Source organism: Acomys russatus, chromosome 32, assembly GCF_903995435.1.
Source record: "Acomys russatus chromosome 32, mAcoRus1.1, whole genome shotgun sequence".
In the NCBI taxonomy this organism is placed as follows: Eukaryota; Metazoa; Chordata; class Mammalia; order Rodentia; family Muridae; genus Acomys; species Acomys russatus.
This window is the reverse complement of record NC_067168.1, coordinates 5,777,697-5,805,108: the sequence shown is the minus strand read 5'-3', so window position 1 is coordinate 5,805,108 and position 27,412 is coordinate 5,777,697. Positions and strand designations below refer to the sequence as shown.

Here is a 27,412-nt window from a genome sequence, read left to right as displayed (position 1 = left end):
GTAGGGTCTCAGAGTGTAGACGAGAGCATAGATGTTTTTGGAGGCCGGTGAATGGGAGTGCTGCTGTGTGCGTGTGATCAAGCACCGAGCCTAAGATCAGACAAATATATGTCAGAATGACCTTGGCAGGTGACTCTGTTCAGTCATAGGTGTCTTGGCAAACTTCGAGTGGGCTCATCTACTATTTGTCTCAGACTTGAATCTCGTATCAGGAAGAGAGATTGTTAACTCCATACTATCTATTTTAAAAGCAGCATCTCAGTCTTTCAGCTCAGAGGAACTCCAACAATATTTGTTTCGTAAGAAAGGAAAATGATGTCTGCTTTGGCCATCACCTGTGCTGGATGCCAAGGAGAGCTTTAGACTGAAGACGTCTGTTGTGAGCATTAATATTTCACACTTTCTTTTGGAGAAAGAATGTCCAGTAGAGTAGTTTCTGGTCCTTGGTGGAAGAGAGATCACTGGAAGAATGTGCTTATAAAAAGCTTAGGGTGCATGGGAAGATGGTTCTCCTTGACCAGAGGAAAAATTATTATACTTGTAGGTGACACTCTGCCACCTTGTTCAACCCAAGTAAAACACCACATTAGAGCCTAGAGGGGTTTTTGTTTGTTTGTTTGTGTTTTGTTTTAATCAGAGTCATCAGTTCCTGGCCAAGTGAGCATGGCTTCTATAGAAGTTATTCTAAGCTCACGGACTCTATAGAGCTATAAGTGTTACTAACCAGATGGCTGCCGTGTGTTGCTTTTAAGTTTTTTTTAATTTTAAGTAAAAATTATGACTTTGTCACTGAAATAGTTCTAATAGCAAATTATTTTTAATGAAACAAAAAAGAAAATTATTAGAAAAAAGTTGTTAAGACATAGGCAAAAACATCTATCTAGACCCCAAAACATCTTAACCCCTAAACAACTAATGACGAGATGTGCCAGATATTGATTTACATTGAGAATTTTAGATGCAGCAAGATGGGAAAGATATTTTCTTCAAGGCTGCCAAATACAAATAGCCAAAACCACTAAGAATGTAGTATTTATATAATTCCTGATTGTGTCATGGTTCTTCTTGCTGTAGGTAGTTTACTGTATATATGTGTAATAATATAAATGTATATGTAAAAAAAAATTATCAAAAAATAAAAAGTGAAGCATAACAAAAGATAGACAAAAATAGCAATTTCACAGGTTAACTGTTCTCATGTTACAAAGTGCTTCAAGGAAGGCCTTGACTATAGTAAAGACAGAGGCTAAAATATTTCCTTTTCCAAATTTGTATCTTATTGCCCACCTTGCTTTATGGTAGGGGAAGAGAACGGGTCAAAGAGGAGACTGTAGGGGCGAAGCAGAGTGACAGACAAGGCAAGAGCACCAGAGGGGCTGAATTCATTTAGAACACATGGAAGCACGTACAGAAAACTTGATTTCGCTGGGCCAGGATTCAGAGACAAGCTACAACTCAGAGGAGAGTATGACTAAGACACAATGGCAGCCACTCTGAGGTCTTGGTCCTTACATAAATGTGCACATGTGCATCTCTGCACCGTTACTCCATGCCGCATAAAGCTAAACTGTCTTGATTCAAAGTCTTTGATGATCATCTCGATTCAAAGTCTTTGATGATCTAGATTTGACCTTCTTTTCTGGTCGTGTGAGCCTTTATTCTCACTAATGTTATTTATAAGGTTAAAAAAAATCCTCAAACAAGCCACGGTGCCAAGAGAAGTACCATCCACGGGATATTGCCTGGCACATAACCACAGGCTTCCAAAGCTGACTCTAACTGTAATACTCTGAGGTCCCCCGACTTGTGTCCCATGCCATGTGACTACTCCTGCCACTCACTTCTCTCGATGCCCTAGCAAAGGCTTCCACAAATCTCCCTCACCTGCTAAATAAATTCTTCTAGATCTAATAGGGCACCATTTCCCCATTCCAAGTGTAGCCAGATGCTTGTCATGATTTCACTGCAAGTGTCCGTGATCCCTTGGCTTTGTGAACTGTTGGTAGAATGCCACTGTGCTGTTTAGGTTTTGAGAACTTGACACAAAGTTAGAATCACAGGGAAAAAACAAACTTCGATTGGGGAAATGTTTTCCTTATATTGTCCTGTAGGTACGTCCGCTCACTGAGAGCAGAGGGCCCAGGCCACTGTGAGCAGTGCCACTCCTGGGCACCTGGTACTGGGAGGTGTAAGAAAGTGAGTTGAATATGAGGCTGGATGCAAGCCAGGAAGCAGTGCTTCTGCATGGTGCCTGCCCTGAGTTCTTTCAGTGGTGGACTATGGTCAGGATGTATAAGTCAAGTTAACCTTTTCATCCCCAAGTTACTTCTGGCCATGGTGCTTATCAGAGTGACAGAGAAGCAAAGTGAGACAGCAACGCAACCGCAACAGGACGGAGCCAGGAAGTTTGCTGGAAATGCAGGTGTGGAGACTCCACTACAGAAGCTCTCAAGCAGAAACTGCTGTTCTAAAGATGCCCCAGATGGTGTAGTGTGCAGTGACATTCAAGAGCTATAGGGTGGGAGTTTCTTTTAGATTCTCTTTACTTCGTCTCTCTGTTACTTATATGCCAGGTTTATATTCTCAGCAAAAATGAAAAAATTATTTCTTGCCATCAGGTATACATTACCTCTTTGTATCTTTAAGTGTATATGTCAGATTATATATATTAGTGATGTAACAGCACATACATTCAGAAATTTAGCCCAATTCTAGGTCAAGATGTATTAATGTTATTTGCAATAGTTTTCCTGCTTCTTAACAGAATCACTTTGAGTTATTATTATACTCATGATTTTCACAAATTCAGGATTTTGACCATGTTGAAAATGTTAAATGCTATAATTGTACAAAAAATAAAGCCTTCATTCCTTTGCACAACGCGTAGTATATAACCAATTCCTTCTGCACTGCATCTTCCATTGCCTAGGCACAATTATAGATAGTACAGATTTGCAGGAAAAAAAATCAATGCTTAGAAAATAAAAATACTGTACGCTGATACCTTCAACCAGTCTCCCGAGAGACACTTTTGATTTGTTTAATATTAGTCAGGACAGTCACTGTCTTGCGGAGACAGTGGAAAGGAATTTTATTTTGACAACTATTTGGTGACAAGCTCTATTTCAGAGCTACTTTTGTTTAACAGCAAAACTTGAGTCACTCAGATGCTCCCGTATCATTGACTGCCATTCACCACCGAGGACTCATTGAAATGATTGGCTTTTCCAAAACGATCGCTGTGTTTTCCGGCTCTTTATTTAGACACTGTGTTTGCATGTGTTTGTACCTCTGAATGTTCTTTGTGAGTGTGGCCAACCGATCACTGAGACTGGCAGATGCCAGGGCCCTTCAATCAGCTCCTCATTGCTCTACAATCTGGCTCCTTTTCCTTTCACAGAGTGCATAATTGGACGGCGTGCATGAAAGGAAACGAGGGCAAACACATATAGGTGGCAATTTTTCACTTCCACTGATCCCATTTTAGCAGTCAGTGTGACCTCTTGCGAAGTTCCAAATGTAAAAATTGTCAAAACAAATCCTTTGGAGCTGAAAAATATTCAACTCAGAGAAGACTCTGCTCTGCTTTCTCTTAGATTCCACCCCCCGCCCCGCGCCCCGCCAACGTGTGTGTGTGTGTGTGTGTGTGTGTGTGTGTGTGTGTGTGGCGCGCGCGCGTGCGCGTGTGCCTGTGTTGTTTTAGTAACAGGCTCTCTTCCCACCTCAGTCATTGGTTTGCTCACTCTCTTATGTGATGAGTCAGTGCTTCCAGAGCAGGGGCTTCTGAGTGACTGTTGCAACAATTGCTTCCAAATGACCTCCTGCATCTTAGCGGGGAGCTTTGAGGCCACACCCAAGGTAAAAAAGGACGTCTTTGCTTAATGCTTTCAGTAACTTTTAAAGGCATCAGTATTCCTGGTATATGGCAGAAGGTGTGAGGGCGCGCTACCCTGGTGCTGGTAAATTTGTATGTGTATCGACAGGAGACATTATCTACAGCTAGAGAGAAACGGGCAACCGATAACGACAAAACTGCTCACTGGGCAAAGAAAATGTTAACGATTGCTCCTGGCACAGAGTTAGTGTTAGAATGCTTATGATGCCTTTCCTTAGGAAGAGGCTAGTGGCCCTCTGTGCTATAAGTGTCAACGTGGTGAGTGTGTATGTGTGTGTGTGTGTGTGTGTGTGTGTGTATGTGGAGAACTTTTAGGGAAATAGGAGAAACAAAGGCACACAGCCTGAAGCTGAGCAAACGAGCAAACAGCCTGTAAGGCTTTGGTGAAAAGCATTTCTCACATTACTAGACTGTGTGGTGATTAGGGGCCAGTCTTACAAATTCGGGGTATCGCAAGCCAAATTTAGGATATCATTTTAATCCATTTAGCTCTTATTTCTATTATTAAAATAGTTTCCCGGTGATGAGTTGCTTAAATGGCATTGGCTGCTGAAAGTGTTAATTGGCAATTAAGAAGTGAATGCCATTAACTCGCATCTGCTTCTGCTTTGTTGGAAAATGAATTTTTTTTGTCACCATAGCGATTCATTTTGGGGCTCTGTTGGATCTACCACACAGCATGCAATAAATGGTAAATGGCTTTTTTTTTTTTTCTCCCGAACAAGGAATTCATTAGTCTACTGGTTAACGTGGTTCTTCAGAATATTTCACAGTGTGACTAGTGTGGTTTCAAATCCCATTCCATCAAACGGTCTTTTCAAGTGAACTTTATTTCTTGTATGACACAGGTGTTAGATGAAGATGGTGAAAAGATCCCTGTGCTAATTTTGTAGTACTTTCTTGCAAGATAATAACAAAGGCTTGCCCTTTTCCTCATGTTCTGGGCATGTGCATATGGACAGGAATTAACCCCTGAATTTATCACTATTCAGTGAGCCTTTAATAATCATATGCCTACATATACAATACATATATACAAACATACATACATATACATATATATACAACTAAAATAACAAGGTAGAATTGTTTTCCTGCATTGGTGAAAATATTTTACTTAGGGCATTACGTTTTCTCTGAGGAGAATGCAACCATAAAGTTGACGGCGGCCATCTTGCCTCTGTTTAGTGGCCATCTTTTGCATCATGTAGTGATGTTTAGAAATCCCTCCATGCTACTGTGATAAGAGCATATCTTATTCCCTCATGAACTGGCTTCCTTATATGCTTTGTTCTTGGTTTATTCACTAAAGTTATAGCTACAACTTTTAAAAAGGTGATAGGTTGTAACATAGCACCTGTAGAATTCTGTACGGTAGAGATTTAAGCCAAGTTGATTTGAGAAATTGTGCAAGGCACTTGGAGAAGTAAGTTCTGATCACAGTGGGTGTGTTAGAAGGCGTGACTACTTGCTGTTTATTAAGGGTCAGTGAGTTTTGTAGCTCTGGGGTATTTATATTGAAGTCTTTCACATAGAACTATTTAATTTCCTTTGGATAGTCTTCAGGTGGACCAAGCCACTTCATAGGAAGATGGGGGCAGCTATAATCACCAGGAAGTAAGGCCAAATTTCACCCCTCCTTCTTGATTGTAATCAAATTACTGTTTTGTCCAAATGAGAAGATAGGATGATTATTTGAATTACTACAGCTACTTTTCTTTTTCGTTGTAGCTAAATACTGATCAAAAGGCCATTTAAGAGAGGAAGGGCTTATTCTGGCTTGTGGTTTGAGCATGTAGTTGAACATACTCAGGGAGGCATGGCAGCTGGAGTGTGAGGCAGCCTGCTCAACTGTGCTCTCAGTCAGGAAGCAGAAAGAGATCAGTGCTGCTGCAGACCTGGCATTCAAAGAACTGATCTGTTCGTTTAGTTGGAAGCCCAGTCTACTGGATGCTACTGCCCACGTTCAGGTGGGCTCTCTTCTCTCCTCAGGTCAGCCATTTCTGGAGGCACTCTCATAACCACACCAGTGGAGTGTCTCCTAAGAGATTTCAAAGGCCTGTCACATTGCCAATGAAGCTTAACTCCTGAGTATTCCCAGCAATGGCTTTTGACATTGACAAGATGAGCTTTGTAGGCAAAGCTTCCTAGGAAAATCCAGGAAGTCTATAGTATTATGTGCTGTTGATCAGCCTAATGGCTCTTCTTAGCCTTATAAGGGATCTAATCTTTCTTCCCACTAAGGGAAAAGAGTGACTGACTACTTTCTGATGATGGGCTACTGCTTGTGGACTCCGACATGGCTATCATAAAGGGTTACCGACAAATAATTTTTAAATTTATATTTTGTTCATATTATTTCCCCTCCCCAGCTCCTTCCAGATATTTACCCTTTCTACCCACACAACTTCATAAACTGTCTCTCAAAAAATAAAATAAAATAAAAGGAACAGAAAAGAAAGAAAGAAAGAAAGGAAAAAAAGAAAGAATAAAGACCTATTTATTGGTGAGAATTTGGTATTGAAGTCATCCACTGTGTGTTAGGGTCAATGTGATTTTTAGCTGTGGTAGGTTCCTTTTATGAAATTGGATGCCCTTGCATTTATTACACAATTGTTTACAATTATCTTATTCTCTTGTTTGACTTTCTCCTTTTAATGTGTATGCATTGTGATTTCCTGTGTCTTCAGATTGGTTTTCATTTGAAGTCTATTTTTGTCACTTACTAAAATAACTACACTTGCTTGCTTCTTGGATCCATCTGCTTGGAATTGCTTTTTCATTCCTTTACCCAGAGGTGATGCCTATCCTTAATGGTGAGGTGTGTTTCTTGGAGTAGCGGAAAGGCAGATCCTGCTTTCCAATCTAATCTGTTGGTCAGCGTTTGTCTGTTGGGGAATAGAGACTCTTGATGCTGAGATTTACTATTGAGTAGTATTCATTAATTTCTATTATTTTGTTGTGGATTTTTTTGTTTTCTTGCTTTTGAACTCTGATTATTCATTCCTCGGGTATGGTTAACATTCTGTTCAAGCTGAAGCGTTCCTTCTAGTACCCTCTGTAGAGCTAGATTGCTGGACAGAAATTTCTTAACTTTGTTTTTATTACAAAATGTTTTTATTTCTCTTGTGATTGTGATCACTAGTTTCTCTGAATATAGTAGTCTGAACTGGGGTCTATAGTCTTTCAAAGCTTATAAAACATCTGTCCAGATGCTTTTGGCTTTCAGAATCTCCATTGATACGTCAGCTGCTGTTCTAATTGGTCTATCTTTATAAGTGACTCGGGTTTTGTTTTTGCTTTTAATATGCCTTTTGTTCTTTATAGTTAGTGTTTCGATTATTATGTGTCACGGGGATTTTCCTTTCTGTTCCTAGCTGATGTTCTCTGTGCCTCTTGCACCTTGATAGGCATCTCTTTAGAGCTAGGGATTTTCTTCTATGATTTTGTTAAAAATATTTTCTGTTGTTTGGCTTGTGTTTCTTCTCCTTCATCTACCCCTATTATTTGCAGGTTTAGTACGGTTGGTGTTTTTGTAGAGGAAATTTTTGTACTTGGATTTTTTTTTGAGACAAGTTTTGTCTGTGTAGGCCTGGCTGTTCTAGACTCACTTTGTAGACCAGGCTGGCCTTGAACTCACAGCGATCTGCCTGCTTCTGCCTCCTGAGTGCTGGGATTAAAAGCGTGTGCCACTGCTCCTGTCCATTGGATTATTTTTTAATTTAAATTTCTTTTTGATTGAGATACCAGTTTCTCCTTCTTTTGTCTTCAAAACCTGAATTTTTCTCTTATGTTTTATCTAATCCACTGATAAGGTTTAAAAAAAAACTTACTGTTTGATTTCTTGAGTTTTCCTTTCTAGTTTTATTTCAGTTTGACTTTTCTTTAGTGATTCTATTTCTTTGTTAAATTCTATTTTCATGTCTTAATTGTTTTCATTATATCATTAAACTGTTTGTTTATATTCCTCAGTCACTTAACATATCCACAGTTGCTGTTTTGAAGTTCTTGTCTTGTCCTTCCATTAATTTTCTTTCCTCAGGGAATATTACAGTAGGGCTGGGGGCTCCTGGAGGAGGCATAGTGTCTTGGTTGTTTATATTTATATTTTTTGTAATGTTTTCCAGGCATCTGGAGTTAAACATGTGATATTCTCGGTGTTGACATCTTGTCACATCTTTGTTTTGTGGGCATTTGGAACTTTGTTTTCTGGTACCCTAATCTTCCAGGTTGTGGATCAATTGAGTGATTCTTCTTCTTCAGTTCTGAAGCCACTCTGGTTTTCAGGGTCTCAAGGCACAGTGGTTGTTAGGTTGGCTGCACATAGAGAGAAGGGGATGGGGAAACCACTCTTGGGAACCTCTACCTGAAGCTGAGGATAAAGCTCTGGGCTCTGACACCACTCAGTCCTAGATTGCTGCAGTAGGAATGACAGAAGAACAAAGGGCTACTGACAGATATTTTTAAAGGTAGAAGAGCCTATTACAAAGTAAAAGTTGAATCAAAGGAGGGTGTCCATATGCTTTACATGCCCCAAGGAATAGGTGTTGTTCCCACAAGGCATGGTTGAGTAAATTACCAGAATATTATACCCTGTGATAAACAGTACAGAGTAATCTAGATCTTTCTAGAATGTGGGTGAAATGTAACACAGGCATACCTAACTTTCTTCATTTGATTCATGCTCACAAAGAATATTTCCAATCAACAATCTTATTTCGATGTTGCCAGTTCCAGAGACTCTTTGGACGCCATCTTCACATTTTTACATGTTTGTGCCAACATACTGTCTCTTGGTCCTCCTAGCCTTCCGCTCACCCCACAGGGAATGGCTTTCCTCTATACAAAGCTAGCCCTGTCCTCCATTGCTTCATATTCACTTGACCTTTACATGTTTAGTGCCTTTCCTTTCAGCTCATCTTCTCAAGGTCAAAGGCCAGAGTCCAGAGTCATTTGGAATTTCTATACTACTATTTTTTGTGGGAACACCTCTTACTTTTCTAGGGTAAAATATAGAACTTGAAGTGGTCAAGATAGAACACATGCACAGTTACTGTGGAATATTCAAATGCTTAAGAAGTTTCCCTTTTGGCTCATATATGCTTTTAAAAAGTGTCAAAATTGATGCATAACATGAATTCAGATGGGGCCTGGTTTTCTACTGAAAATGAGACATCTATGTTACACAAACAATGGTCTCACAGAAGGCAAGGTAAGCCCGGTTTTCCTCTAGGATAGCTAGATTGCTGGATTGCTGGCCTCCCCAAGTTACAATGCCTCTTTCCAGGCATTCGTAGGCATCTTTCAATTTCCCTACCAAGTCCTGCAACTTTTTAAGTTTTTAATTGTGTGTGTGTGTGTGTGTGGTCTGTGTCTGTGTGAGTGTAGGTGCCTCAGAGTTTAGAGGAGAGTGTTGTTTCCCTTGGAGTTGGGGTTCCTGGTGGTTCTGACCTAGGATCCCGACTCAGATCCCTGAGAGAGCAGTATGTTCTCTTAACCACCGAGACATTGCTCATCCCCTCTGGTTTTGAACTCTACCCTCAAATCACTTCAAATGACTGGGTTTCTCATTTCAGTGAGTGCACTCCCATTTCCCGTAGTTACCCAGTTAGAAGATTTTGTACTTTTTTTTCAAATCTTGTGTATCTTAAATTGCAATTTTCTTGCATGTTTGTTGGCTTGTAAGCCAATAATCTGAGTCTTGTTACCTTAGGGTTAAATTATTGGATGCCACATTTGAAGCAGACTAGGTTCTGCGTCTAGAGTGACCCCTCTGCACACAGTAGGGCCACAGTGGGCATCTGCTAAATGGATTCCAGACTGCTGCTTTGTGCTGTGCCCCCTGCCCCCATCCCCCTGGCAGGACTCCTCTAAGGCAGACTGCTTTCCTTGCTACAGCAGTTTTAAAGGGGTTCTCATGTGCTGTGGATATTTTTAATGTGGATTTTATTTGTATCAGTACAGGTGAACCCATGACAGCAGGCAGTTTATCAAAGTGATTGAGATAAATATGGAACATGGAGAATAAAGTCAAGACAAACCCCTGCCAGGCTGAACGTCTAATTTATTACGTATCTCATAGGTCTCTCCTGGAGATTCTGAAGCCAAACCTCTGATCTTCACCTTTGTCCCCACTCTCAGAAGACTACCAACCCACATTCAGTTGGCTGACACTTCTAAATTCCTTGTTAAAATTCCTGAGGAACCAAGTGATAAGAGTCCAGAAACTGTAAATAGGGTAGGATTATTTTTCTTCTTTTAAAATTTTGAATGATAATCTAAACATTTCATAGTAGTGACTTAGAAATTTATACCAACGTGTATTTCCTCTGTTTAAAGTAAGATGATGATGAAATCTAAGGATGATTTAATGTCTAAGAAAGAGGGTTGAAAGTTTAGCTCTACTGTGGAGCAGGAGCCTAGCCCGAGCCCTGTGGGTTCCATTTACAGGACTGCCATCTGTATGCATATGCATATATGTATAATATATGTAAATTTAGCCTAAATAATGTCAGTTTCTCAAAGTGCATTTCATAATTTTCTGCTCTTCTGAGTTGCTGTTTTATTATCTTCTACAATTTTTGCCTCCTGGGTTCTTTCCCAAATGCATCTGAAAACAAAACAAAAAAAGCAAAACAAAACAAAACAAAACCCCAAAATGTTAAGTGTCACAATTCACCCTAAAATAATCCAAGAGAAAACAGCAAAATGTTATGATTTTTTAAAAGATTTATTTATGCAGTATTCTGGCCATATGTGTGCCTGCATGCCAGAAGAGGGCACTAGATCTAATTATACATGGTTGTAAACCACCATGTGGTTGCTAGGAGTTGAACTCATGACCTTTGGAAGAACAGAACTTGACCTCTGAGCCATCTCTCCAGCGTAGGATGCTATGATTTTATATGTGGTGAATAAAAAAATACATATTGGGACAATTGTGGGACTATTGACATGCTGTATTTTGTTGCTAGGACTTTTTCTTTTTGTATGTTTGATGGGAAACCCTTATCTATACTCATAAAGCTGCTCAAATGTATTTTAATGTATTAGAAAGAAAAGAGTTACACAGAAAATGATTGGGGGAAAAATAAAAACACCGTGATATCTGACAAAGAAAAAAAATATTTCTAGCATATGTTCTTGACAAAATTATAATTATAATATGTATGTGATTCAATAGAAATCTTAATCTTTGAATATTAGGTAATAAAATATACTATAAAGCTATATATATATATATGGTTAAGATTTACATTGAATCATGCATTCATTATAATAACTTTAACAAGGACATATATTATACGCATATACATGAACACATATATACATATATATCTATAATCACTAAGCGTCTAAAAACTTAAAATTTTTCTTCTTAGATTTAAAAGGTTTGATATTATAAGAGATCATTCTTCATTTGTTTATATATTCAATAACTTTATGATATGTATTCCAAGTGAATAAAAACAACTTGCAGGATTACTAAGTAATAATAAGAAGGCCATGGAAGTAAATACAGGAAGAGGGCACAGTGACACCTGAAGTAGTGGCAGGCAAACGCTGCGACACTCATCAGAGTAGAAGAATAGAGAGAGACAGAAGGCCGCGTAGACAAATTTTACCTGTGCCAGTTAGGCTGCCTCAGTATTGGCGGCAGCCACACAGTGGGGCTTGGGAATGTAATTTACCTCTTCAACTCAGTTGTATTTAGTCAACTTTTGACTTCTTACTCTAGACAGGTAACCCATGCATGTTAGCATGTGTGAAAATGACCGCCATAGTTGAACTTATTTGAGCATTCTAGAAAAGTTGTCCTTAAAACAACAACAACAACAACAAAAAAAAAAAAAAAAAAAAAAAAAAAAAAAACCAATCACAGAGTAGTTATTAAAACAAGGAAATTGGCATTGAGACTTATAAGTACCATCTGTCCCTGGCTGTTATTTTAGAAAAAGAAATTTGATAGCTTGATAAAGTGATATTAATTCAGGTCTCATAAACATTCTGAGTACTCATAGAAAAAGTGTATCAAAAAACAGAAAATTCTCAATGAAACAGTGTACTAAAACACTTTATATTAAATTTGTTTATGTGTTTATACATGGGCCTGTATGTCTTGTCCATGTCCGCATGAGTGGAGGCCAGAGGTAGACCCTGGGTGTCTTCCTCAGTTGCTTTCTTACCACATTGCTTGAGCCAGGGCCTCTCACTGAACCTGGACCTCACTGTTTTGGCTGTAGAGGCTGATTGGTTGCTTAGGAAGCATCTTGGCCTCAGTGATGGATAATAGGCTTGTGTGTGCCACTTAGCTTTTTCTTTTGTGGCCACTAGGTCTTCATTTAATCCACTCACACGTCTCTCCAGCTCCTGTATCTTTAAAAAAAAGTCCTGTTTATGAGCCACATCCAGTTAGCTTGGATTGTTTATTCGGATGCACTTTGTGTCGACACTACCTCTCCTTTCAAAAGTTTAGAAAGTTACTTTATTTTGGTATCTTTTAACTAGGATTTCCTCTCCCAACAAAACCATTAGTAAAGGGTGTGCTGGTTGTTTGACAATTACGTAAAACCTTTTCCCAATGCACATCACAGCTTCTTTGTGAATGTTGTCACTGCTCGACTTTTCCATCCCAGCACCTTTCCCAAGCACTAAGTTTTACATGTTGATGTTAAGTCTGAACTCCAAGGCTTTTGGACTTGGGGCAGTGAACAGGTGAGCTAGTAAAAAGGACCATGTGTTTCAACCCGTCTCTCTCAGGCAAGCCTGGTATTTAATGTTTTAAAAGCCTTTCAATGAGTAGGTTAAAAATTTTTAGCATATTTTAACAAAAAGGTGTCACCCCCTTGTCAACAATTTTATCTTTCTACATCTGTTGCAGTATGAATATAGTGACCATATGACCTTCAGCTGTGAGAGCAAGCAGGAGAGGGACCAGAGGACACAAGCTTATCCCTCAGAGGTCAGTGGAAGGAATTCACAGAGAAAGGAATTTGATAGGGTTGAGCTTCAAGGAATGCAGAAAGGCGATCTCTTCAAAGCGGAATATGTTTTTATTGTGGATTCTGATGGGGAAGATGAAACTACAAACAGACAAGGTGACCAAGCACCCCCCGGAGGACCAGGAAACATAGCTACCCGGCCCAAGTCCCTGCCTATTTCTTCGAGTCTGGCCTCTGATGTGGTGCGCCCCAAAATACGAGGGGTTGATCTCAAGGCCTCTTCCCATCCTGAAGTTCTTCATGGGATGGCCCCTCAGCAAAAGCACGGGCAGGTAAGTTTCATCTGAGTGCTGTTTTCATTCTCTTTTGTTGTGGGTGTCCTGCAAACATCCTCCTTTATAAAGAATATATGACTCTCAAAGAAAACTTTATTAAAACCATCCAATCTCGAGGTCACAACTAATCACAGTGTAAATGAACATGGAGAAATTGATGACACCAAAAATTGTATTGTGATTCAACTGGGCAGAAAATATAACACATTTAGCTAGAGTGGATTTGGGGAAATTTTGTCATTTCCTTTTGAGTGGTATTTGGAGAAGGTTGGTGTGATAGAGGGTCTGTGGAGGGTTGGGTTGTCTAGAAGCACATTTTAAACATGAACTATCCAAGGAGAAATGTTATACGTGTCTTAGGAATAAACACATGCTTTTAGACAAATAAAGGAGTAATAAAATGATGGGGCAGAAAATAAGAGAATGTAAGGAATATGATTTCCCCACATGTGTCTTAAAGTAAGCATCCGTCTGGTGTGCTTCTGGCGTAGCTAAGACAGGACTGACTTCAGCGAGGCTTGGGAGGAGAGCTCACTCTGAAATTTATCAGTGAGAGATAGAAGCCTCCTCTCAGGTGGAGAGCTGATAGCGTGTGGTAGAAGAAGCCTGTTCTGTGATGGCGAGAGAGCTAGGGAGGGAGTGTGGAGGGAATCATGAGAGGCAGATTCTTATGTTGACTGAAATGCCAGCATCTCTGCAATGCAAGGTGTGGTTAGAAGACCAGGGGACCACTTGGCTTCTGAGGTAGTCAGTGGGGAGTGATCTGGTTCTGAGACACCCTGTCTAGGTCCTATCAAACCAAGCTCTTCTAAACAATATACAGTAGCTTGAAGGACGTTTTTGGTTGATAATTGGTCTTTGTGTGACATTAGGATTCCGCAAGATGGTACAGTAGTTCTTCCGCGTATGTTGTCACTCACGTCTATTCCTACAGCCTTCCCTGGTTTCTGATGCTGTAGCTTTTATTACTTTCATGCACCCAGGATACTTTACTGCCTTTGAGTAATGGAAGATGCTCATTGGGGTACTGCTATTCTGGACCTGGGTCTAAGACGTCTCTTCCCCTCCCACATTCTTTTAACAGTTTTGTTGGTATGGGTGTTTTGTCTGAGTGTATGTCTATACCTGTTGCCCATGGAAGCCAGAGATAGCTTCGGATCCTCTGGAACTGTAGTTATAGATGGCTGTGAGCTGCCATATGGATGGAGGGAATTGAACTCAGGTCCTCTGCAGGAGCATCCAGTGGTACTAACTACTGAGACATCTGTTCAGCCCCTATTTTTTTTTTTTTTTTTTTTCTGATAGTTTTTTCTCAGCCAGGTGCTGGAACAAAGTACTATAGTAACACAATGTAGGGTGTTTTCAAAAGGCAGTGTAGGCTCAGACATTGTTTTCTTGCCTCAAGAAAAATGATAGAAAAACAAAAAATAAGAAACAGAGCCTGTAAGTTAGCATCACTGGCTCCTCAGGAGAAGGGTATTCCTAAGGAACGGCTTCAACTCTTCACCTGGCTTTTTCCCTTTCCGTAGTCTAGACAGTGCCTAGCTACATCTTGCACAGCTTTTCTTCAGCTCTTGTGAACTACCATTCAGTATGAACAGCCTACCTTTCTAATGCTGATTTCTTGACTTCTGTCCTGAATACTGTCTTCCCAGAGCCCACATCCATGTTGCTTGATACTCAGGCTCAGGTTTAGCTGGATCACTTCTCAGAGTTGAGTAAGTCCTCCTCTGTTTCTATAACTTTCTTTGATGATGGATTTAAGAGCAGGGACTACCTCTGGCATGGACTTTGATGCCAATGATTTGATCACTTCCCCCTTGGCAGGGCGACCTTGCAGGGCCACAGAGGAAGAGGATGCAGATTATCCTAATGAGACCTGATAGGCTGGGGTCAGATTGTAGAGCCGGAGGGCTTCCCCTGTCACAGGCCTAGGGGAAGGGAACAGGGGGAAGAGGGAAAAAAGGTAGCAATGGGAGGATACGAGTGAGCGGGTAAAAATCGGGATGTAATGTGAATAAATTATAAAAATGAAAAAAAAAAAGAGAGAGAAAAATCTCCACCATAACTTCTTTCTACCTTGAAACACTTGATTTTCTTTTTCCTTCATTAGATTGAAAATAACTTGAAATAAAGGCGTATTTTTTGTTAATGACTTTAGTGTGGTGTTTCGTATATAGGTGGGCTCCACTAACGCATAGGAAAAAAACCCTCCCATATCATTAAGTGCTCATTCTGTTCATGTCTGAAGTCCCTGCTCAGGTACTAACTCCATGAAATTTGTTCGAGTTCCCTCAGTGAGAACCACTTCCCCCTATACAATTCTGATAGTTCTTTAGCACACAATTATGTAATGGCCACAGTCCAGCATGCATTGTTACTGTATGGTACATGTCTTATCTCCCTTAACTGTTTGTAAGCCCTTAAAGATAGAGCTCATGTTGATTATCTTTTTATTAAACATTTTATTTCCTATTGAGCTAGAATAATATGAAAACAATAATATAAATTTTGTGGTTTGGCATAACTCAATGATGTTCTTTGCAGTGGAATGTTTACAGGAAAGCACTTTACCTAAATGAAAATAAATAAGTGGGTGTAAATAAGAAGTAAAGATAGTATTGGAAATAAGATAAATAATAGAATAAAAAAATCTTCTTAAATGAAATTTGGAACGAAAACACTTAAATGTTCATGTAAATGTCTTAAAGGTTTTCTTGTCTATTGATAAGAGACTAAAAAAAAAAAAGGAAGTAAGTTTGTAATTAAAATATAAAACGGGACCAACAAAGTGGGCACTTTAAGCTCATTAAATGTTAAAATTAGGAGATTATTTGATGACCTTAGTGGGAAGAGTATGAGTAGGGTGCTACGAGCAGAAACAGAGCTGCAAATGGACGGGAAGTGAGATCAGGAAGTCTTGTGTAGGAGGCAGAGCTGTAGGAAAACAGGTGCAAGACAGGAGCTTCCTTGCCTGAGACTCTCAGCAAGTACTCGGAGTCACGACTCCTCTCTTCCCTCATAAAGTGAAGTGAGAATATTAGCCCCTATCTGTCAAAGACTAGGCTCACAATCAAAACATCAAAAGAACATCAACTTCTTTTATTATTAAATGAGATGATACAAACACACACACACATACAGACACACACACACACACACACACACACACACACACACAGACAGACGGGGGTGGGGGACTTGGAACTATGGAACTGTGTCTGTCTATGGTAACCTCTTGACACTTGATTTTCTCAGTTTAAGAAGGTTGGAATGGCAACATGTTTGGGTTTACATGATAAGAGACATATAAAAAGCAAGAGACTTTATACATTTGTTCAGATACAGCCTGGATATGGGAACTGGGGAGAGGATGGAGACAATAAGATTAAAAGAACTGGCTAAAGTAAAACACAGGGCTATTATATAAACTTCTGGTCACTTCGGACATTACTGCATGCACTTGCTGGTTCCAATAGTGTGCAGTGTAATAGTCATTTGCCTGGTGATAGATGCACATGCATTGTGGTCCTAATCAAAATTACAGCACACAGTGCTGCTGTGGAGGCCTTGATTCTGTTTGTACGCTCTATAATTTTTGCACAATGATGAAATCAGGTAATGATGCATTTCTTAGAATGCATCCCAATCATAAGTGTCAGTAAGTACTTGCGTTTCATAAATCTTTATGTTTTCCAGCTTCAGTTTTTATAAAGGAACACCTTCTTTGTACCAGCACATCGTGTCCCAGTGGCTTCTGTATGTATGTCTTATCCCATTAGAACAGTTCGTTGACAAAACTTTGTCTTCCTTCTGGTCCCTAACATCTAACACAATACCTGAGCCAGTGAGAGTACTTAGAAAATATCACAGGACTGATTAAACAAATGGTCCTGGGAAATATATACAGAAAAGATATTATTTATAGATTAAAACTCTTGATGAATGTTCACAGATGAATGAGAGCTATAATAGGGCAAAGAAGATAGCCCTGGGCCACTGTCTCATAGTTACAGACGTTGCTAATGTTTTGCTTCCTAAAGCAAATCATCCTGAGCTTATAGCCAGAGGAATTTAGATGCCGAAGATCTTAAAATAAGTTGGAGTATTAAACTTCTTTTTGGATCCAGCGAACTTCTGGAAGTACTAAGTTGGGGCCTACCACTTGGTTTCTGCAATGTGGCATGCTTGTAACAGAAAGTCAGGCAGCAATACATACATGATTACAACTGGAGGACTCCAACTGTGGGCAAGAGAGAAAACACAAAAGTAGTCCAAACTTGCATGGGCAGGTGACAGGTGATGGAAGTCTTAACTAAATACGTCGGCTCTCATAGTTGATAAAAAAACCCCCATGAAGTTATATTCATTTAAGCCACCTTTCTCTAGTGATGTTTCTTTCCTCCATCACCTCACTGTTCTTTTTCTGCTTAAGTTTGCTCCATTAGTAATCTCTCTCTCTCTCTCTCTCTCTCTCTCTCTCTCTCTCTCTCTCTCTCTCTCTCTCCTCTCTCCTCTCTCTCTCTCCCTCTCTCTCTCTCTCTCTCTCTCTCTCTCTCTCTCTCTCTCTCTCTCTCTCTCTCTCTCTCTCTCTCTCTCTCCTTCCATGGCAAGTAAGAGTGGATACAATACAGGAGGAGCCTTTTTCCTGAATTAGTTGGAGTCTGCAGGCTCCTTGAAATTCTGGGAAAATCCCTATTATTCATGAATAGTGGTTATTTCCTCCACATGGCTCAGTTTGTATTAGTGGCCATGTGCAACAGGAGTACGTGAAAGTCAGGTGGCAGTAGAAATTCCAGCAGGAAAGGCTGTAGGCTTTTTACAGAATGGTCTTCTGATTTGCTCATGTCAGTCATGTTGACTGTGTCTGGGGAGGTAAGAACTACATCAGACATCAGTGTCCAGAGCCCAAGGCAGAATAAGAACAGTGTGGTATGAGCTGAGAGTCCAAGAGGAGCACAAGCAGGCGACTATTTCTGTAGAATGGTACTTCTTAGCCTGTGGGTTGTGGCCCCTCTGTCAAACCTCTATCTCCAGAGATATTCATGTTCATAACAGTAGCAAAATTAAAACTATGATGTAGCAATGAAAATAATTTTATGGTTGGATGTTACCGCAGCGTGAGGGGCTGTATTAAAGAGGTGTAACAGTAGGAAGGTTGAGAACCACTGCTGTGGAAGACATTTTAATCATACCACTGGCCCAGATTATGTTTTGAGACAAGAGACTCAGTGACAAACAGAATATTGTTGGCATTTTTCACCAGCCACCACAGTGACACTTCCTGTTAAAATTTGGAGAGATAGGTCCTTTTTTTTTTTTTCCATTTCTGTTAGGATGGGAGAGTTAATAAAACTATAAAAAGAAGGCTACATAGAACACGTGGAATACAGTTGAGTGGAGAGTGGGATATGACTTTCTCACATACTCTGGTGCCTCACATTTGACCATGTCCCCTGGAAGGGGAGACCTGGTGGCACTCAGAGGAAGGACAGCAGGTTACCAAGAAGAGACTTAATACCCTATGAGCATATACAGGGGGAGGTAATCCCCCTCAGGAACAGTCATAGGGGAAGGGGGGGGGGAAGAATGGGAGGATACAAGGGATGGGATAAACATTGAGATGTAACAAGAATAAATTAATAAAAAAATTAAAAAAAAAAGAACACGTGGAATAGCTGATGAAGTGAGATGCCTGGAGAATCAGCAGTGTTCCTGTGGGTTAGAGTCTACGCAGAGAAGCCAACTTTTGAAAAACTGCTGTGGTAAGGGTGGAGGAGAATATTAACTTTGGAACAGGTACAGCATGGAGATGGAGAGATGCCAAGTTCTAAAGCAAACATACGAACAGACGCAGCCAACACATATAAAGTCCAGCTGAAGCTATTGACCTTGAAACCGATCCATGGTGCATTGTCTTACCCAAATGTGTCTTGAGAAAGGCACGAGTGCAGGGTGTTTGCCCCATTCTCACCTGGTGCTTTTGTACAGGGCATGCTGTAAGTCAAATGCGGTGATCCTGTTATTTGATGTGGTGGTGCCATTTTTTTTTTCTTTCACAGCACCTTTGGGCAGATAATGGCCAGGAATGTAATGACAGTTGTAGGATTAAACATGAAGATTTTTTTTTTTCCATAGCATTGACTAGAGATCAAGTTTGCTAGAATGTTAACAATATTTGCAAAAATACTTGGGATGAGGAAAGTATTGTCAAAATCTAAGATGGAAAATAGCAAGAAATTGGGGTGATGAGACAAAGTAGCTAGAGAAGGCCTTTGTAACAAAAGGGAGATTTTTGGTTCTCAGTAGCACTGGTGAGGTCTTGAGTATCTTGAGTATAGATGTTCATTGATTAGACCATAGCAACCTTATTTGTAATAGCCAGAATCTGAAAACAACCTAGATGTCCCTCAACTGAAGAATGGATAAAGAAACTGTAGTACATTTATGCAATGCAATACTACTCAGGTATTAAAAACAAGTGAAATTTGCAGGCAAATGGATGGAACTAGAAACAATCATCCTGAGTGAGGTAACCCAGACCTAGAGAGCCAGGCATGGTATATTCTCACTCATAAGTGGATATTAGCCCAACATAGAAGTCCTCTGAGAGATTCCACCCAGCAGGGGATCTGGACAGATGCTGAGACTCAAAACTAGACTCTGGGCAGAGTGCTGAGAGTTGTGTGGAAGAGTAGGGGGGGATGGAAGGACCAGGAGGGTTCAGGAGCCCTACAAGGAGACCATGAAGGCTGGAGGGTCTGGACCCAGGGGGCTTGCAGAAACTGACGCACCAACTAGGCACAATGTGTGCGGAGACCCTAGACCCTCTGTTCAGTTGTAGGCAGTGGACAGCTCGTTCTCCACAGTTGCAGGGGGTGGGGGAGCGGGCACTGCCTCTGACACGAACTCTGGTGCCTGAGATTTGATCACATCCCCTCTGCAGAGGTGCCCTGTGGGCACACAGAAGAAGAGGATGCAGGCTGTGCAGATGAGACCTGTTAGGCTGTGGTCAGAAGGTGGGGGAGGAGCCTCTCCAAATCAGAGGTTTAGGGGAAGGAAGTAGGGCAGAAAAGGAAGGAAGAGTGGGAACGGGAAGATACAAGTGAGGGAATAACAATTGGGATGTAATATGAGTAAATTATAATAAAAATGAAAAAAAAATCCCCAAAAGTTCAATTTAGTGCTGTGTTATATGGATTAAAGCTAGAGTTAGGAAAACCAGAGAATATTATTTCATTAATTCAGATAGGAAAGGCTGGGAATCATCCTGAAAGCATGATGTGCATGCTTTAGAGAGAAGAGGACATGGTTGTGGAGGACCAGCATCTGGCAATGTCCATGTGTCAGAAAACAGAACAATCCTTTCAGCTTTGACTTAGAATGTTCTCAGACCCTTTTGACACATTGGAAGAAGTGGATGTGTAAAGCCCACAGTTAACTTTAGATTCACTAAAATAAATTACACGACAGCTCTCTAATAGTATGGTTGCTTAAAGAACGGAGGGTCTCGATGGCAGGAGGCACAGTGTTGAAGTTCACCTGCCCCCAGCTCACAGCAAGAGTTCTGCTGCTGCACCCCACAGTGGAGGCTGGTCTTTTGTGGAGAGTGGAGGAAGCCTGTGGTTAAAAGCTCAAGGACATGAGAGAGTGGAGGGTAAGGCCAGCCAGCACTGCAGGAGTGTTCAAACACTATGGGGGAGAGGACGAGTGGTTGAGAACCCAGAGTAGTTATTAACAAAATGAAAGGAGGTACTTTGCATATCTCGACTAAGAAGTTTTCCCCATTGGTGGTGCTGGCAGCCACAGTGAAATGAAGGGCTCATTCCAGGTTACTGACTGAGAATTTGATGAGTGCCCCTTCTTTCTCTGTGAAATTATTCATTTTTGTCTTCCTCCTTTTTTCTTTTTCTTTTTTTTTGAAAAAATAAAAATAATATGGATTCAGGCATGTGCATTCCTTTTTTTTTTTTAAAAATTAAAAATGAATCCCTTGTATTTGGAAAATATGTAATATTATGATGCCACACTTAATTAGTGTTTTGTAAATTGAAACAGTGTTAGTGTAAATTAGAATAACATTATAGTTCATTTGGAAATCACTAATGAATATATTGTAAATATAGTAATATGCCCACTAGAATAAATAAGTAAAGACGTATGTAGATCAATGTAAACTAGTAAATATTAGACAACTGTGTTCTAGAATTTTCTCAACAATTAGATCTTAAAATGTCTGACAAAATTCTGAATTGTTAATAGAAAAAAAATGTCATGTAGTGTAATATGCTGTTGGTGAATTAGAAACCTTCCATGTTGAGGAAGTTTCAGGGAGACCTTTTTCTTTTAAAAACACCTCAAAATTATGAACCTCTGTTCTTAACCTGCTGGTAAATAATTGAGGTTAATTGGTAGTTTGTTGCATATGTTGAAACTCTTAAGAAACAACATAACTTGAAAGATAGTTGGATTCTTGTAGCCGGCAGTACTAATTTGGAAAAAAAAAAATCTCCAGCAAATTCTAACAGCTTTTCTACACAGCAGGCAGAGATACCCTGGACACGTGAACTGTCTCCATTCTTCTTGAGAGGAGAAATAAGGTGTGGAAATGATAAGAGAAAAATATTTCATGGTTAAGACAGATGCACATGTACACCAGCACACACACACACACACACACACACACACACACACACACACACACGCATATCCACACACACTTGAAGTTTCTTAACATTAACCATGACTCCAGCTACACATCATTGCAGAATTCCAAGTGAAATGTCGTCTTTTAGTAGCAGAAGCATTGTGTTGCCCAGTCACTGATGTTTGCACTTAAATATCCTCCCCAACCATATGAATCAGTTCAGTAAACACCAGCCAAGTGGTGTTGGGTCCAAGATAAACTGCACGGGCATGATTAAGCTCTCGCAGTTTGACTGAGTTCTGTTTCATTTCCCATTTTCACTGATGTTTTGATATTCTAGACTCTGTCAATGATTTCAAATATTATTTATGTGGTGAAATTACTTGTTGATCTATAAAAGGAGTCTTTGGGGTATGTTTGCTCAGAGGCAAATAAATTTGGAATGAAATGTTTGAATTTGTTTGACTTAAATGTTTTTAGGGCTTAAGGATACATATCATGAAGGTCATCGCAGTGGGTCTTATAGAAATTTTACCCACATGGATCTGAAACAAATTTCTAAAATATGTCTTTTATCTGCTGATAAAATTTTACTGATTTAATTTTATAGGCATTTCCTTAGTGTAATATATACACACATATATGTATATATATTAGTATTTGCTAATATTTTAGATTACTCATATTTTTCAAATTTACTAGTCATGTTTATCTTTATTTTATAGTCTAATAAAATGAAATGAATAATTTTAAAGCCTCTGTGTAAAAACTTTGGCATGATTTCACCATTTGCCTTAAATTATGGACTAACCAAGTGGTTCACAAACACATGTACAGGCTGTCCCACAGGCTACCTCTGTCTTATACAGGCGACATCGCAGGCTTTCCTCTACCTTTTAAATTAAAATTATATTTTAAAGACATCATTCTTTTTATGTGAGATTGACAGTTGCCTAGTTTCCAACAGATAAAGTGCTCTGGTTTCTCTTCCTAAGAAAGAAAGCCTATTGATCCCAGAAGAACGCAAATCATTGGTTATGTGTTTATTAAATTACTATGATATGTTTATTCTGGCAAGTACATGGGGAAAATAAGCTAAGGTGCCCCCTCCCTCTATTTTGAGCTTGGTGTTCACTTTCTCAATTTATCTTTTTGTATTGGTGTTGGGAATTTCATCCTTTAAATTCTGGGCACCTTTTCAGGTTCAAAATATGTGGCCATATGTAGTCCAAGTCCTTAGAGTTTTAAGCAATTGAAATATATTAACTTACAGGTTTCTCATCATCATTGAACTGTGGTTTATATTCTTTCAATGGTAGAAAAGTCTATCTCATTTTCCAAAATGAAGTTTGAAATTTGTAATGATGACAATTCCAATCCTTTCTGATATTCCAATTCCAAATTATGACAACTATTTTAAATATTGTGAATGAATTATTTTTACAGTAGAATTATGAAAACAAATTTTATATTGATTTTGTTTCAGGGATTAAATGAGCCATAGAATGTAATACTTCACAGTTTATGTCATAAAGTCAAAGCCATGTCTCATTTGTAAGTATTAACTCCTTCATTATTAATGGAGGCTTAAAATGTCTCATTTCACGTAAAACTAGTAGAAGGGCTGTTTGCACACGCACACAGCGAACAATATGTTGGTAATTTCCTAAGTAATGTCCAATTTCAATCTATTTTTCTTCCCTCTAGCTAACCTGTCCCACTACCTCTGGGCAGCTTGCTCATAAACCACCTGCTTTCTCCTTTGTTTTTCCAACTAATCAGAAAACGCCACGCGTCCTAGCTGACTTCAGCGGAGCCTCTGTGCTAGAGGAGTTTCACACTCGCAGGCTGGATGTCGCTGGGGCCTCAGTGGAAGAAACAGCTACGTCTTTTTACACTACTGCTCACGAATCCCCTTTCTCTGCATGGAAGGGCGCTTCGACGTTAGCATTTTCTCCTTCCACTCAACTGCCAGGTTCTAGTTTCTGTGGCTCAAATGTCACTGATCACACACACGGGCTGGCATCTGAAGCACAGAAGAAAGCGTCGACTTCGCATGCGCTTAACCCCAGGGAAGATCTGAGAACCTCTCCTTCGCCTGCCTCTGGTGCTTCTCTGAAGTCACCTTCAGCTTCCTACATACCAGTCCGCATTGTCATGCATTCACTGTCTCCAAGTCCCAAGCCACTTACCTCCTCTTCCCATGGTTCTTTATCTACGGTCTGTAGCCAAATGTCATCCAGTGGGAATCTCTCAAAGTCAGGGCTGAAGTCCCCGGTACCCTCTCGGCTTTCTCTCCTCACTGCTATCCTTAAGTCAAACCCTTCTCACCAAAGGCCTTTGTCCCCCGCGTCCTGCCCAACTTTCTCCCTCAATTCCCTGGCCTCTTCCACTCTTACACTTGATCAAAGAGTAAAGCAAACACCATCCACACCTAAGAAGTCCCTCTCCAGTTGCTCCTTGACAGCTGGATCTACAGAGCAAGGCGATCACCAAGCTCCTGCAGAGACCCACCAATCCCGCCACCTCCCTTTCTTTACCAAGTCTACCCCACTTTCTCAGGTGTACCCCCTCTTTCCGCCAGCACCTGCCAATAGCAGCTATGCTTCTACAGATGTAGAGAGAGTCCCAGGAGGCACACTGGGGAGCAGTGCAGCTCCACCCCCATTACAGACTGATACAGCCAGTCTTGCTGATGTCCCTTCCGTGGCACCAGGCTTGTCCTCTGTTTCTTCCTCCAAGGGCAGAAAGGATGATGACCTCATGGGTCCGGAAAAGAACAGGAATATTTGCACATATCCTTCCACCTTATCATCCTCTGCACTGCCTGCTAATGAGAGCCCTGCCCTTTCCTCTCCAGAGAAATGTTTCCATCCTTCCCCAGCCCTCTCAGACCTGATAGACAGATCCAAAAGAGCGTGCTTGCAACAGCACCCAGGCTCAAGACATAGCCCCTCAGTTCTCCCTGCTCCCCCAATCTCCAGTGCTGCCTCTGCTTCTCCTCCCAGCTTGGGGCTCTCCGTTCTTCTCCCCCCTGAGAGTTCACTCACCCGGGTGCTCCAGCCTAATCCTTCAGCACTGCACCCAAGTTGTGGGGGTGACACAAGTCCTTCAAGACCTGGGATGCCTGAAAGTACAACATGCAGCCTCAGCTCACTTGTTCCAACCCCATCACTGCCTGTCTCTCTAACAAGAACCAAGGAGCTGATCTCACCTTATGCATTGTCCATGTCATCAGGCCCTGAAAATAAGAAGCCCAAGGTATTTTTTTTCTTGCATGCTGCATGCTTATCTTGAAACACAGAAGAATCTTCTTTTTAGGAAAAAGTCAGCTATTATTATATCCATTGTATGACTACGACTTCAGGGACACACAGACACAGACAGACAGACAGACAGACAGACAGACACACACACACACACACACACACACTTTGGTCCCCTCAAAGCTTTGGTCCCAGCAGATAGCATTTTGCAGTATGCTACTTTTCTGATAACTTAATATCAAGGGTCTCATTATCCATCAAAATAGTTTGTACTGAGCATTGAGTTAGTTGACAGAATTATACTGTAGGTGTACACTATAGATGCATATTATAATGTCCTAATGCACCTACGCTCATGATATAGCCAACACTACTTTGAAAATTTTCTGTTTCTTTGTCTTTGTTTTATCACCTTTCTTTCCCTCCTGCATGGCTGAGTTTTCTTTTTTCATTGCTCCCCATGCTGCAAACTATATCAAATTGTATTTTATTCTATACATACAAGGCAAAATAGAATAGAAACTTTTATATATAAAAATATTTAATTTGCTATAAGCACTAAATATTCCACATTATTCAACACAGAAAGAGTGAACAAATGGCATAAAGAAACAGAAATAAGAAAAAAGTAATGCTGATTTTAAATGCTCTGCTGAGAAAGGGTGTACAATAGCATTTAGCTAGTATGAGAGACGAAACATTTGAGGAGGACCCCACAGTTCAGTGCTGCTGGAGCAGGCTCCACCCTGGGGCGCAACAGCTTTCCATGACTCCTCAAAGGACTCAGGAATGGATCTTAGTTCCCTCAGAATTTGATAGTAGTTAAGTGAGTAAAATAAAGCTATGGACGCACCAGTGTTAGTAGCATGTGGGATCTTCAATTCAATGTGTTTAAATAATAGGATTTCAAGGCTTTGGAGTATCACAGAAACTGCGCTTAGTTCTGGTATTACCAGATGACAAATGTAAGGCTAAGGAAATAGAGCAACTCACGTGATATTGTCATTGATACTGCAACACACTGCAACAGAAAAAGTAGGCATTGCTCACAGTATGCCGACCACTGTCTTAGCTTTCTTAGGGGTCTATGTGATAATTTTAAGAAGAATTAAGAGGTAACTATTTATCTTGAAAAAAACTCATTAACATTTGACTATAAATGCATGATTGTGGAATTTGTGTGTTATGTACTAAAAATCATCAATCTAACAATTTCCTTAATGTGTTGATTTGTTATTTTTTAAATTTAACATAGGGTCTCCCTACATAGACCAGGGTGGCCTCGAACTTGTGATTCCTGCTTCAATCTCCCCAGTGCAGACACATATCTCCCCAATGCTCTGCTACTGATAATTATTCTTTAATGGTTTCTTGATGTTCTGGTTTCCTTTTTAGTTGATGTGATAAAACATCATAACCAAAAGCAATGTGAGGGGGACATGGTTTGTTATTCCTTACAGCTTATAGTCCATCATGAAGGGAAACCAGGGCAGGAAGGCAAGCAGGCATGGGACAGGGACCAAGGAAGATGTGCTGCTCCTTAGGGCTGTTCAGTTTGATTTTTATACAATCTAAGTCCCTATTTCCAGAGATGGTGTCACTCAGAGTGGGTGGGCCCTCCTACATCAGTCACCATAAAACAAAATATCCCCACAGACATGCCCACAGGCCAATGTGATGGAGGCCTTTTCTCAGTTGAGATTTCCTCTCCCCAGGTGACCCAATGTTGAGTTGAGTTGACAGAAACTAGCCCGCACACTTGCCATACGCTTATGTTGCTCATTATCCTTGTGCAAAGTCATTTCACCACAGAAGCTTGTTCAAAGGGTTTCTATTTGTGCTCCAGTGTGCTTTATTCACATTTGGCCCTATTGTAGATACAGTCAAGGTTTGATGAGGATAAGCCTGAAAAGCTTGTGATAAATTAAAGGCCTGTATGTCAGACCTACTTTCCCCTGGTTTTCTTTCTGCTCTCAATTTTGAAGAATTTTCAGTACAAATTTTCTTTATTTAATTTCCCTGACTTCTAGTTAAGAAAATTGTAGCTCATGGATGTCTTTGTTGAAATTGGCGTCTGTGAAAATAACAACAAGAATAGTTTACCCATCAGTCAAAATATTAACCTATTCTTTTGTTTATAAAATGTTTTAACACACAAATTTATAATTTCTGCCAAGAAGATGTTTCTGAGACATACTCTTACCTCTCAAATTAAGTTTTTGTCTTCTTCTTCTTCTTTTTTTTCTCCTTCTTCTTCTTCTTCTTCTTCTTCTTCTTCTTCTTCTTCTTCTTCTTCTTCTTCTTCTTCATTGCATAACTTTAGTTTA

The 27,412-nt window shown here is 40.1% G+C and overlaps 1 protein-coding gene across 1 annotated transcript in view; it reads left to right on the top strand.

Annotated features, from left to right (window-relative positions):
• The first annotated feature begins 3,697 nt into the window (after positions 1 to 3,697).
• Mlip (muscular LMNA interacting protein) overlaps positions 3,698 to 27,412 on the top strand; it is a 140,236-nt gene continuing 116,521 nt past the window's right edge. Inside the window, exons 1-4 of the mRNA XM_051140834.1 lie at positions 3,698 to 3,858; positions 9,978 to 10,133; positions 12,777 to 13,169; positions 23,527 to 25,080. Coding sequence (XP_050996791.1) covers positions 3,814 to 3,858; positions 9,978 to 10,133; positions 12,777 to 13,169; positions 23,527 to 25,080 — 2,148 coding nt within the window. The 5' untranslated portion in view covers positions 3,698 to 3,813. The remainder of the gene's footprint in view (positions 3,859 to 9,977; positions 10,134 to 12,776; positions 13,170 to 23,526; positions 25,081 to 27,412) is intronic.